At 41.6% G+C, this 14,548-nt stretch overlaps 1 protein-coding gene across 1 annotated transcript in view; it reads right to left on the bottom strand.

The window, feature by feature from the left end:
* Positions 1-14,548, bottom strand: part of epg5 (ectopic P-granules autophagy protein 5 homolog (C. elegans)) — a 57,112-nt gene that overhangs the window by 7,595 nt on the left and 34,969 nt on the right. Inside the window, 14 exon segments of the mRNA XM_028457809.1 lie at positions 429-638; positions 720-929; positions 1,484-1,659; positions 1,735-1,838; positions 7,185-7,202; positions 7,204-7,258; positions 8,520-8,727; positions 9,754-9,941; positions 10,234-10,447; positions 10,522-10,716; positions 11,985-12,141; positions 12,828-12,970; positions 13,065-13,227; positions 13,803-13,974. Coding sequence (XP_028313610.1) covers positions 429-638; positions 720-929; positions 1,484-1,659; positions 1,735-1,838; positions 7,185-7,202; positions 7,204-7,258; positions 8,520-8,727; positions 9,754-9,941; positions 10,234-10,447; positions 10,522-10,716; positions 11,985-12,141; positions 12,828-12,970; positions 13,065-13,227; positions 13,803-13,974 — 2,213 coding nt within the window.

Here is a 14,548-nt window from a genome sequence, read left to right on the forward strand (position 1 = left end):
CTGCTCTCATACATCTTTATATGACATGAATAATTAAAAAGGAGCAGTCAGAATAGTCCATGTCAGTACAATTTATATCTACCTTTTAATTGTATTTTACTTTATTTTTTTTTATAAACATTTATGTTTAATTATGGGTTTTTTTTTTTTATTTATTAGTATTCATTTTTGTTCCTCACAGGAATAAAAACTAATATTTTTTGATAAAATGGATTAATATTTCTAAAAAAAACTGAATTGAAAAAATTAATGTGGAAAACAGAATTTGGATATATGTGCTCTACTCCATCATGCAGCAGTCTATTGCCTCAATGAGACATAAAGTTTAGACTTTGCGGTCTACAGTTGTGCATGTGTGTATGCAGGTTTTGTGCACGCTGCAGCTGCCTTTATAGCTGCTATATGCTAACATTACCACTTTGTCTCACCCGATGTGGAGCTTCATTAGGGCAGGGGTGGAGCCCAGCTGCACTGCGGAGTGATTTGAGGAGAAGCTGAGGTGCAGATTCAGCGCTCAGAAGGAGGGACGGAGGGTAATGAGTGCTGACGTATCCCAGGATGCTTTGATATGAGGCCATGTCCAGTTGGTGCCACGGCAGACAGGTAGACTGGACCAGTAGACTGAGTAAAGGAGAGTCCTGGATCAAGGATATGACAACAGAGCAGTGAATGGGGGAAAAGCAGGAGGAATCTGTTCCAGACATGAGAGCATGACTCACCTGTGGACTCAGGAGTTGCTCCTCTTTTGTTAAAAAAACCAGCATGTAGAGCAGATAAAGCAGCATTTTCTGGCACTCACTGTGTGTGTCTAATGGGCTGGGATATGTTGGAGGTTTTTGAAGGTGTTCACTGAGGACACTGACCCAGTTAACATCACACAACACTTCTCCCATGAACAGGAAGCAGCTCTTAGGACTTCCTCTCTCCACCTGCAAGGTACAAACAGCACATGGACTGCATGTACACATCTCCACACATGCAACATTCTGTTCTTTATATAAGCAATATTCATTAAGACCCCTCGGAGTCAGAATAACCCCTCACTCAGAGTCAGTATAACTCCTCAGAGTCAGAATGACCTTCAGAATAATCCCTCAGAGTCAGAATAACTCCGCTGAGCAAATTAACCCCTCCTCTGAGTTAGAATAACCTCTCAGAGTCAGTCAAAATAACCCCTCGGAGTCAGTATAACCATGAGTAACAGCAGGGGGCCGATATGAACTGTATTAATATTGATGACCCTGTTCCAATAGGTTTGAATGGTTACATTTGTAACATTATTTTGCTAATTAATCAATTACATTAAAAAAACACCAGGATAAAGCAGGAGTGTCAACAGTATTCTGCGGGAACCCTGGTCAGTAAAATCTCATTAGATTTGAACAAACAAATTTCTATAATAATAAAGAAGATGGAAAACAATAGTGAAGATGCTACATGTGCTCAGTAATAAGGAATTCATTTAACAGAGTGAGTGACTCACACTGAAGAGCTGCTCCATGAGCTGCGTGTCTGGGTGCAGGTGTCTCCAGGGCAGGCTGTGGAGGTGAGTGTGGTACAGGTAGAGTAGATACTCAGGTGTACGGTGTGAGGTGCAGCTCTCACAGTACTGCATCATACACAGCCACAGAGCTCCTCTCTGAGCAGGAAGCAGACGGTCTGCAACACAAGCACAGTGTGAGCGACGAGTGTCAGTGTTTAAAGGACAGCTCCACAAAACAAAAGAGAACTAACCTCTGAATCTATGATGAAGCGTGTCAGTGAGCTGCGTGTACAAGCCAACCAAACCTGCTGCTGCACTGGCATCCGTCTCTAGCCAGGGGTAACACTTAGCATTTCTGTAACAGAGGGCAACATCATTCCCTTGGATTGTAACAACATTGTAGCTGTAAATCAGACATAGGCAACTGGCAGCACGGGACCACATGCGGCCCTCGCCTAATTTTGTGCAGCCCCCAAAACAAAAATGTAATTCATGAAGTTGAACATTACATGAAGAACAACATAATACACAAAACACAGAAAATGACAGCAAAATGCACACGATGTCAATAAAAGTACAAAAACAAAAAGATAAAAAACAATACAAAAAAAATATTAATAAAACACTCAACATGACAACAAAGACACTCTTAACCACTTAAACACACAAAATAACACAAACATGTACAAAAGAACTTCAAAGACACACAAAATTACACAAAATAACAGAAAAATACACAAAATGACAAGAACAGAAAAAAATATAACAAAAACAAAAGTTACATATGTATCTATAGTTCTATGAATCCTGGATGCTAAATGCACTGGATGTTCCATCTCACGCATGCCCAGGTCGAGTAATTATATCAACAAAGTCACCTGTGACCCCTGGATGACCCAAAAAGTCTATATCTACCGGTGTCATCGGGTGATCTGTTCCTGCCAAAATGTTCTCGCAAGGACACAAAGATCTTGAGTGACAGAACGTTCTGGCGTTCCTCCAGGATTCATAGAAGCGTAGTTACACACGTAACTTTTGTTCTATTTCATCCTTACTGACCGCCAGAGGCAGTGCTTAAAGCACTAGATGACTTATACCAGAAAGGTCACGAAAGAATCCTCACCTACTCCAGGCCTGAAGCTATGGACAGCACGGCCATTGCCCTAGGCTGGACACCAACAACATTCACCGTGGAGAAGCCTCCAAAGGTGCATGATGAGGACCAGGTAGCTGCAGCACAAATGTCCTGCAGGTAACGCCCCTCAAGGCGGCCCATGATCCAGCCATGCCTCTAGTAGAATGGCACTTTGTGCCCTGAGGCACCGGGATGCTCAGTGCACGATAGGCATACTGAATAACCTCCACTACCCAGTGAGAGAATCTCTGTTTAGAAAGTGCGGTCCCCCTTCTACAGCCTCCATGGCAGACAAAAAAGCTGTCTGTTGTTCGCAGGATAGTCGTCGCCTCTAAGTAAACTTTAAGCGCCCGCACGGGGACCAAGTCGACTTGGTCCAGAACCCCTAGGCATCTGAGCAGATGGACGTGTGGCTGCATGATGTTGCAGATTACATGGCACTGTGACCTGCAGGCCCTAGACGGGCAAAGAGTCAGCCATGGGTGTGCAATGCTGCCAAATGTCCCTACCTAAAAGAAGCAAGGGGTGCCTGGCATAGACTGGCAAACTGCTGCCTCACTTGGCCAACCTGCACAATACGCTCCAAGGCCTGCAATGCTGCTGGGCTAAAGGTCTGGCTCGCCACAACCGGAAGAGAACGCAGTGTTCTGCAACATGGCTTGGATAGAGGGGACTGTGCCAGCCAGACCTGGCGTGTGTCAGAGTTATCATTGACATTAGCCTGCCGGCCGTGTACATTGCCGGCTACACAGTGCCATGGCTGGACACTGAGCCTACAGGAGGTCCCATAGAACCCTCTGAAAAGCCATGAGAAGCCCGTGAGGCAATCTCATCCTGCCCATCCCCGCCAGCGTCACCAAACAGAGTACAGGATGCTGGCGTGGACAGCACATCCTCCTCCTGAAGGTGGGATGTCCTGTGACAAGGTTAGCTGTGATAGGGTGAGCTGCGAAGATTAATATCCAGGTTCTGTTTGTAAGCCGAGCAAGATGGCTTCCTTGCCTTCCGAGGAGGATTGCCGGAATCTATGCCAGCACACTTAGCAACGCCGGCTGCTCTACCTGAAGAAGGCAGGTTTATTGTGCCCTCAGGCAACCTGGAGAGTCGCAGTGCATAAGGCATAAAACTGCAGTTCATGCACAGATTATCGAACGCCCCCTATTTTAGGTAATCTATGCCTAGGCAAGCAGGACACCATTCATGACCGTCCTCAGCTTGAAGGGGGGTCATGCAGGAGACACACTAATGGCAGTTCGTACTTCTCCCAATATATTATTACGATTATTAATGATTAAATATTATTAATTACTATTAATAATATTATTTATGAATAATAATTATATTAATAAGTATCATTTTAATAATTAAATCACAGCACTGATAAAAAGGTGTGAGCGAGAAAACCGAACACTGCCGAGCTGCAGCGGATTCAATGAAGGAACTTGACTCAGGCCAGCGAGTGCACCGGCCTGGAGTGATCAGTCTATGTTCCCAATGAATCTAACTGGAGCAACACATGACAAAACCGCAGAGTGCACACAGGGAGAGAGAGAGAGCAGCGCCGAGGCAATTGTAGCCGCTCAGCGTACAAGCTGTCGTAGACTGTAAGAAAGATAGATAGGACATCCTCCCGAGGAAGTGAAGCTTATTTTTTTAGCGCTCCCCCTGTTGACTGGCTGCAGTTTAGGTCATAAACCACACCTCCTCAATGATAATGGATGGGATGTTGGTCAAACTGTAAAGTTAAAATACTTGTCACATAATTTTTTTCAAACCTAAACTCTGCTGTGATCATTAGTTATTATCACCCTACATTGTGCTCAAGTGCTCATTTTTCTGTGAAGTTTGTTTTTAAATAAGTAATTTGAGGTTGAAAAATGGGATTTGGCGTCATATACAGTATGACGATGATTGACAGCCTCAGATCTTGCGTAGCTCTCTTTGCGAAAAGCAATTACGTTGTGAAGGAAAGCCGAGACGCCATTAAACTTTTCCGTCAGTTTTTTCATCTTTTTTGAGCTACTAGTACTAGTACTAACCTCTATGTTCTGATCATCTGAACAAGACGTTGGTAGAATTTCCAGTGGGAAAAACTTAAGTTTGTGGCATAGCTGGGCTGCGTAACTCATCAGGGTAGTACGCTAAATGGGCGGGGGCATGTTACCAGGGCTCCTCCCGCTGGACCCTACTGCGCCGACTGACTCCAAATACGCTGTATTTTGGCTTCAAGCACGTTGAGTGGGAACAGCTACAGTGCTCGTCTACTGCAGCGTACCAGGAGGCCCTCACACCCATAGACATTCCATACGCAGACACCGCATCGACTGCTGCAGCTCAATATAGCGGTGTGTCTACAGGGCTGCATCTTGGAACGGTGGCTATCGCTCCTACAGTGCATTACATCTATAGAAGAATGATGTGCTTACACAAATAAAGTTGTCATAAATCACTCAATTCTCAAGCAATTTTCACGTGGTTCATTGGTGATAAATGTCAGACATGATAGATAGATAGATAGATAGATAGATAGATAGATAGATAGATAGATAGATAGATAGATAGATAGATAGATAGATAGATAGATAGATAGATAGATAGATAGATAGATAGATAGATAGACAGATAGACAGACACTACTACTTCTCGTATTATTATTTTTTTTATTAATATTTATATTATAGTTACTGGTATTCTCATTGTATTATTATTATTGTTATTGCTATTATTATTATTGCTATATTATTATATTACTTCATTATTATTACTTAATATTGTTTATTATCATTATAAATATTTTTATTATTGTATTATAGTTACTGGATTCTTATTATATGATTTTGTTATTGCTATTTTTATTATTATTATTATTATTATTATTAATATTATTATTATTATTACTGTCACTATCATCATTATTGTAGCCAAAGAACTGAAAAATTCAAGGAACAAGAAGATAAATAATGATTTTACTGATGATTTTAAATGTTTTTGCCGTCTTTAATGTTGTTGATTTTAAGCTGTTGAATGTTTTCTGTTGCACTTTTTGATCATGTAAAGCACATTGAGATTCCTTGAGTATGAAATGTGCTGTACAAATACATTTGCCTTGCCTTGCCTAAACAATCCTCACAAAAAAACTATCTACAAAAGTATTTAGTTTTTGACTCCCTGTCTCAATTTGCCCTGTCCTGTCAAAGTCAACACTGCAGAGCACGGACCTCTCAGTGGCCACAAAACTTTCCCGTTTCACTGCCAGTTCCCATTGTCTCCTTTAACTACTGTCTTTGGGAAACCTTAAACATGTGAGCAATGTAGCCAGAGATAAAGAATTGTCTACAACAAAAAATAATTCCATCATTAATTAGGCCTATTATTAGCTCTAATAAATGCTGTACTCTTTCTAACACTCTGTAACAGGCTGTTGTTGGGAACGCTAGATTCATAACATCGATGGTTCTGTCCATCCTGTCGGTGTTTATATCACTATAGCTATAACAACCTGCTAACAATATATTATCCATTACATGTCCATGTACCTCTGCCTCCACCAGCACCGTTCCAAGATTGCGACGCTGTTGACGCGTCCCACCACAGTTGATGCAACGTCTACGTACATAATGTCTATGCTCACACCGGCCACACGCCAGGAAATCTACCGGTCAGGGCAACCACAATGATGCTACCAAAAAGCGTAACAACACAGCAGAGTAACCTTAGCTGTTTAATTCCAGTAGAGAGACAGCGGCGTAGCCGCGGAGCAACCAATTTTGAAGCAGCACACAATCACAAGGCAAATCTCCGGCAATAACAGTAAAGTGTACAATACTCACCACCTCAGGCAGCCCCTGGTAACTGGTCACATTAGTCAAAGCGGTGCACTCCCTTGCCGCAGACTGTGGTCTCCCAGCCACACTTAAAAAGGAAAACAGCGAGTTGCAGCTTCTAGCGGACAAGAATACTTGAGGCGCCAACCTTACGGTTACGAAGTTACAAGCGACAAGCTGTGAATAGCAAACAACCGACCTGCTATCGTTATCCGCACATATAGACTTTCCGAGACATCCAGGGGTCACAGGTGACTTTGTTGATATAATTACTTGACTTGCGCGAGATAGAACAACCACTGCTTTAAGCACCACCTCTGGCGGTCAGTAAGGATGAAATAGAACACACATAATTACTTGAAAAACAGACAAAAAGATGACAAAAAGTCACCATATTGAGGAGAAAATTTACAAAATGAATTTATAAACACAAAATGTGTGTTTTCAAGCTTGTATTAATGCTCAGATTAGTCATTCTTCTAAATGTTGACATGAATGTTGATAATGTGGCCCTCTGATCAGACAATTAAATTTTTGTGGCCCCCACTGTGATAGAAGTTGCCCATCTCTTAACTAAATCTATTCTGGTCTGAATCTATTCTGGTCTGAGGGAATCGCAGCACAATTCTGATCAACATTCTGACACTGATACTGCACTGTTTTACATCAGTGGTGGTAACATATTAGTTATTAGCTTGCAGCTTGAAAACGTTATATTGACATGAAGTTAAGCTTGACCTACCCGCCTTCGCCCTGTCCAAGGAAAGATCCACGGCGCCAACAGTTTCACGGTCTTACTGTGGAGAACCTGCACAGCTACAGGAGAGCAAGACAAACACATGGATCACTAAAGGCCATGAACATAAAGAACACACATGGGTATGGCTTTGTGCAACCTCCAAAATCACACATAATCTGATGAGAAAAATAGACACAAAACAATGAAAATACACAAAATTACTTGAAGAACACACAAACTGACAAGACAGCCCCGGAACGAGCCCTGACCCCGGCGATATCATAACAGCGACAAAAGAGCTAAAAGAGAGCTTGAAGCGGGATAACGATAACCTTCGACTGGAAATCAACCGAGTGGGACAAGAAATCATCGGTAAATTCGCTAAACTAACTACCGACGTGAGGGGTTTGTCTAACCGAATCAGCGAAGCTGAGTCACGGATGGATCAGATTGAAGAGGCAGGAGGAGAGGCCACCGAGGCACTCTGCTCCTGCCTGGAGCAACATCAGACTCTGCAGAGGAAGGTAACTGATCTAGAATCATGGTCGAGAAAAAACAATATACGTATATATGGAGTAGCCGAGGGCGAGGAGGGAAATTCAGTCTCACAATTCACCGAGGCTCTCCTTAGGAGAGAGCTGCCATTACCCCAAGACCTGGACTTAAAGATTCAGCGAGCCCAACATTCATCTGCCTTCAAACCCTGATCAGAGGCCCCTACGAGACCAATAATCATCAATTTCCAGGAGTTTACTACCAAGCAGGTGGTACTGAAAGAAGGGGAAAATACAGCTAAGCAACAGGACACTGTTTTTTGACCACGACTATGCAGCGGAGATCATAAAACGGAGTAAGGAGTACATTGAGATAAAGAAGGCCCTGAAGGAAAAACTCCGAAAACACAGAAGATAAAAGAAAAAACATACAGTGACAACAAAAAAAACACACAAAATTACCACTGAAAAAAACAAAATGACAACAGAAAAACATAAAATTACATATAAAAAAAGACTCCAAAAACACAATATATCAACCAAAAACAAAACAAAGACATTACATCCAAAACACACAAAATGACAAAAATACACAAAACTACTACTAAAACAAACAAAAACATAAAAAAAGACTTCAAATTCCAAAAAAACAACAACAAAAATACACAATATCACAGAAATCCATTGTTTTTTCTTGTAATAATGCTCAGATTGGTTATTATTTTACAGTAAATGCAAACGTAAATTCTCATAACATGGCCCTTGGATCAGAATGTGATATAATATCATCTCCTAAACTAAAGGATTAACCTGTAGAAATGAGCACTGATCTATATTTTTCTACCTTTCATTGTTTTGCTGCTGCCCACAGACTCTCTGGCACAGCTGCTAAGTTGCACGTTGATGAGACAGCTGATCAAATGCTCGCAGAAAGAAGCAACGTCGCTGATGTAAGGAGTCCAGGCAGAATAGAGACCAAAGCTGCGCAGGTCAGCCTTATTTAGACGACTCCGCAGGAAGAAGTCGCTTAACCACTCAACGGTCTCCTCCACCTGTGAATAACACAAGCACAACATCTGACATTGGAAATGTATCACATTTACCTACAGCAGTGGTTCTCAACCTTTTCAGCCTGCGACCCCCAAAATAAAAGTTCCAGAGACCATGGGACCTCCACTGTACCTGAAGGTGGTTGAACACAGACATGAACATTGAAGAACAGTTATGTGGAGACAGGGCCATCTATAAGGGAGAATAAAGGGGAGAGCTTTTTGGAGCCCATCCATTAAGTCAGCAAAATGATGGTCCATTGTTCTATGAACCTGTGATAACCACATTTATTTATTTATTGATCTGAATAATATCCACTGTTATACAGGAAGTTTATTATTATTTGTGCCATAGTATATAGTAATCTTAAAGATGTAAATCCTTGTTTTAATCAGAAAATGGTGGAATAGGTGGTGAAATTGGATTTTAAAAACCACAGAAATTGATTAAAAGCTGCAAATTAGTGGCCAAAAAAAAGTGGTAGAAAGGGTTTAAACTGCCAGTATTGGAACAATTAGGAGGAACAATTAGTTTCAACTGGCAAATAATGGGCATGACAAATCGTGAATGTGGTTAAATTGACAAAAAATAACCATGGTATAAGGTGAAAATAAGTTAAAAGTGACAATGATGGGTCAACATATGAAACAATAAGTGGGAAAAGTGCTTAAAAGGGTTTATAAGTGCCGAAAATGTGCAGAAAAAGGAATTGAAATTTGATGGAAAAGTTGCAGAAATGGGAGTAATGAGGCAAAAATGCATTAAAAGAAGAAAAAAGGGATGAAAAAATGTTAAAATATGGTAAGTTTGGTATAGTTGCAGAAAAATGATCAAAATAAGCAAAAATAGCCTCAAATTGTTAAAAAAAAATATTCTTAGTTTCTTGAAGGCATCTGGAGACCCCCACCCAGTGTCTCATGACCCCAAATAGGGTCCTGACCCCAAGGTTGAGAACAACTGACGTATGCAGACACACAGTAGCTATGGAGCAGCTAAACAGTGACCAATGCAATATCAGTCTGAGTTACCTGCTGAGGAGACAAGCTGATGGGGGCCCTGTAGGGGGATCCTGCAGGGCCAACGGTGCGGGCAGGAGCATCAGGCGTGTTGAAGACTTGCTCACTTTTATTCTTGCTGGTGCGAGATGGAGGTAAACAACCCAAAACTCGCAAAGTCACTTTCCAGCATTCTGGATTCAGCAGCTGGTCTGATGAGCCTGATGAGGATAGAGACAAACATCTTACCTAGATGTTTTTAACAGTGGATGTTTGATTTAATCATCTTTGATTACATGCAAACAAGAAGTTTAGTCCTGAGAAATCCATCAGCTCTGAATCACTTGATTGATGGAATAATCAGAGTAACTTTAACAAACCATAGTTTTTGGTGAGATAAGCAGGATGCTCGATGAATGCGTTTTCTCTCCCTTTGTTTGTAATCAAGCACAATAAAAACCCAGAGAGAACCATATGGTGTTTATTTTGTTTGAAAAACAAGGATGAGCTTACTATTCATGAGCAGTCGCACACAGTCGCTGTAATGATCGGGGAAGTTGTGTCGTAAAAGCAACGACCAGTGTTTGGTAAAGAGGTGAAAAGGTGTGAGAAGTTCTGGCTCGGGGTCTCGACCACAGACGCACAAAGCTCCATGAACCAGCTCCAGTAAACGCGTCCTCTCCGCAAACACAGGATGTGCCTCACTGAGCCACTGGGGAAGATCAAACTGCACCACAGAGACGTATCAGTGTCAAAGCTGCGCACGGCAGAAGCTCCATCCTACAGCTGTGTTACACTTACCTTAGTGAGCAACATGAAGACCACATCAGCGCTGTCCAGATGTAAGGAGGTCACTACATCCTGGTAGAGGAAGACCAGCTGGTTGGCAGCAGCGTTGGGGGTGAAGAAGGGAGAGATGAGAGGACAAAGACGTCTGTGCTCCAGGATGGTCTTCAACATGTGGCCACACTCCTCCGCATTGCCCTGGATAAACACCTACAGACAAATACTGGTGTAGTTACACATCATTCAGTATCTACAAGCCAACCAACCACATGATAACAAACACACAAAATACCAGAAAAAAACAGTAACAACATAAACACAAAATTACAACTAAAACACACGTAATGACAACAGAAAAACACAAAATGATTTAAAAAAAAAAAAAAGACTCCAAAATAATATTAAACACACAAAAAAAACAAATTATAACAGAAAAACTAGAGGTTATTTACATAAACCCGGTTCTATGATGTAATGTGAGTGAGACGTCTCACTATGAAACATGCGCCCGCTGCGTCATATCCAGAAAACCTTTCTCATTCCGCCAATCTGATTGGGCGGGCGGAGGATACATCGGCATTCTGTAAGCATCTCTTCTCACTCTGCCAGCAAGTTGGGTTGTCTTTGTGAGACATCTCACTCATATTACATCATAGAACCGGGGTTATGTAAATAACCTATAGCTCTATTTCATAATATTTGTTTCGATGTCTCACTATGGGATGTGGTAGCTCCCGTATTGTAGACGAGCCTAACGCACGCCACACCAGCCTGCAGGGCAAGCTCTGCACCAGGAGAACTGCCCGTGACACATACGGAGCAGAAACATCCAGTCGGTAAAACCGGACAAAAGTGAGGGGCGACGACCAACTTGTCAGCGGGGAGAACGCGTAAAGCAGGGCGCGCGGCCAAGCGTGCGCTGACGTGTCTAACCTTAGGGGAGCCCCCAGAAAATGGAGAGAGAAAAACAATGCGCATTTACGCGTTTTTCGACCCCGGCGAACAGATCCACATCGGCCCGTGCATAACGGGCCCATATCTGTTCCATGTCCTCCGGGTGAGGTCTCTACTCGCCGTAACATGGCATGCCCCTGGACAACAGGTTCACGTCCGAATTCAAGACCCAGAGAAGTGCGTCGCTCTGAGAGACAGGAGACGACCACAACTCCATAGGATCTGTGCGCCAACAGGTGCAGCTGATGGGAGTGCAAACCACCCTAGCGATATATATTTGAAGAACAATAATTTAACTAAAACTTGTAAATAAAAATGACAGGATTGCAGGAAACAATACCATAAGTTTTTTATGTACATCAGATAATCAGTACTCCAAAAATGGAGTATATCAGCATGTGATTCTCTTATTCCCATAGTTTTAGACTATTTGGTATAAACAACAGCATAATAGGATTCCTGATACTCATTTATTGCTTTTGGTTTTGGTGTGCCACCCCAAGATCATGTGTGTGTTTTCTCACCTGTCCCAGTATCTCCACACATGACGAGAGGTACTGCCGTGTCGGGGGATATCGCAGCGTGTCTTCACAGACAAAGGAGACCACCTCGTAAAATGCTGACACACCAACTTGCAGCACAGCAGGAGATTTCTGAGCTTTATGCGTATTCACCAAAGCCCTGAGGACATCAAACAAAAACAATTATTGTCTTTTCTAATCTCATAAACTCACTTTCTGTTGACACGCTGCTAAGCTTGTACAGGGTTCCCACACTTTTTTCACAATGAGTTTTCAAAACTTTTCCAGAACTTTTCTCAAAATATTTTCCCAAATTTCCATGACTTAGTTCTGTAGTGCTAAGGCCTATTCAAGACCATTAGAGCGCAAAAATGACCAGGCCTTTCCAGTGTATTAGTCTAATAGAGGTCTGATAGTGTGACACGGTGTCGCACAGGGAATGCACGTTGTGTCCATCACCTATCCATCATATTAGCATCGTACAATGGCCTTTGACACCCATTTTGCAATATTTTCTAAATAATGATACATCAGCTATTGAATGTAACATTCAACAACAACTTAATGCTACCATGTTTATTTACAAGATTTAAGATTACAATTTCAACTAGCAGACACTTTTATCCAAAGCAATGTACAACACAAGGTGTTCGGGTTAAGGGACTCATGATAGCAAAGGTTGGATTTTAAACATTAAAATAAAATAGGCTTTATTTCCAAAACAGTTCAATTATTCCATGACTTTTCAAGAATGGAAAATCGCTTTTCAAATTCCATAACTTTTCTAGGAATTTCATGACCGTGGGGACCCTGCTTGTAGCAAAGGGAAAGGATGTTTGTACGAACGTGATGAAGTTCTCGGTGTGAACTGCAGCCTGAGCCAGGATTTGAGGGGGAGGAGCCATGGAGTCGGTCTGAAGCTTCTTGATGTCCCTTCGCAGTGACGTTATTTGACTGTGTGTAGCCTCCTGCTTCTGGACACGCTCGCACTGCAATGATGCACAGACATGAACACTGACTGATTCATAGTGACAGCGTGGTGGTACATTGTCAGGTGTGAGCGTGTAGTTGCAGTGCTCATACTGTCACGGTGATGTTCGCTGCTCCCTGACATGGCTGACCTCCTTTCCCTTTACATTCCAGGGACATGCTGATTTGCTCCGGTTGATTCTTAAACAGTAAAGGAAGACTCTCCAGCAGCTCCTGCTCCATCGCCACCTGCTGAGCCTCACGCGCCACTGCAAGCCTGTCATCAAAGTAATGGGAATTAATATGTCAGTGTTTTTCAACCTTAAGGCCGTAACCCCAGAATTCAAATGAGGTTACCTGAAATGTCTAGTAAATGATTCAAAAATATATAATTATAAGGTAAAGAAAATACAATATCAAAATTAAAAGCCATTCGATAATTAAATGATAATAAAATAGAAATATTTTTGTATTTTTTGATTATTATTCTTTTTCAAATTAAAACACCACCACACAATCTCAAACAACTGTATTCTTTACTTTCACTTCCTCAAATATAAAATTGAGTTTAACAAAAATACAGTAATTTTTTTAATATAATTAAATAGTTAATCAAATAATAATAAAAACATTATTATTATTATTATTATTATTATTATTATTATTATTATATGTACTCAAACAACTGCATTCTATATGTTCTCTTCCTCAAATATAAGAAATATCTGAGCTGGTCACTATAGTGCTACTCGTAACACTGTATCACAAACATGATTATGACTGGAATATGGCTTCATATCTTTATATATTTCTGTGTCCTGTTGGTTAAGAGAACATATGATGTAAAAATACCGGGCTTGTTCTTGTAATACACCAAGGTCTTGACGTAGGAGCTCAACAGCAGCTTTCCAGTCAGTGAGGCAGGCTGTGGGGACGTCAGCCACTGGAGCCTGAACCTGTTCCACTTCAGGAGCAGGACGAGGAACCGGATGCTTCTCCAGGTTGGAGAGGATTCGCTCCTTTGCTGATGACACACAAAAACACAAGATACACAAAAACTCACAGAAAACACGCCCCTCTTTGCAAAATTTCAGTACAAGACAAAGAGACTTTCACACATTTCGTTTCTATGCCCTCCTATCCTGGATAGCGTTGTCCTGACAACTTTTTTTTTTTTTTTACTTCCGATACGATACATACCAGCATGAATCCTACATAATTTTATAACGTATTTGTAGTGTGGAATGTTAGAAAGGGCGGTCAACGTGTTGTGGTTTCATTTATTCAGACAACTTTTTTCAGGAAATTTACTCCAACTGCCAACTGTCAGTCTTCCTCAAAGGCAATTGCTGATCGCCTTATGAGTTCTTTCTGGGTGTGGCTAACTTGACAGTTCTGTAAGGTTTGTCACGCCCCCTGTCGCCTGATGATCTCTGGTATCATAAGGACACACCAAAGTGATCAGCAGATGCCTCTGAGGAAGACTGACAGTTGGCAGTGGAAACATGTCAGGAGATCAAAGTAAATTTCCTAAAAATAGTTGTCCAGAATAAATAAAAATTCAATATATTAGACAAAAAAGAAGATAAAATGAACTT

Source organism: Gouania willdenowi, chromosome 9 (assembly GCF_900634775.1).
Source record: "Gouania willdenowi chromosome 9, fGouWil2.1, whole genome shotgun sequence".
Classification (NCBI taxonomy): Eukaryota; Metazoa; Chordata; class Actinopteri; order Blenniiformes; family Gobiesocidae; genus Gouania; species Gouania willdenowi.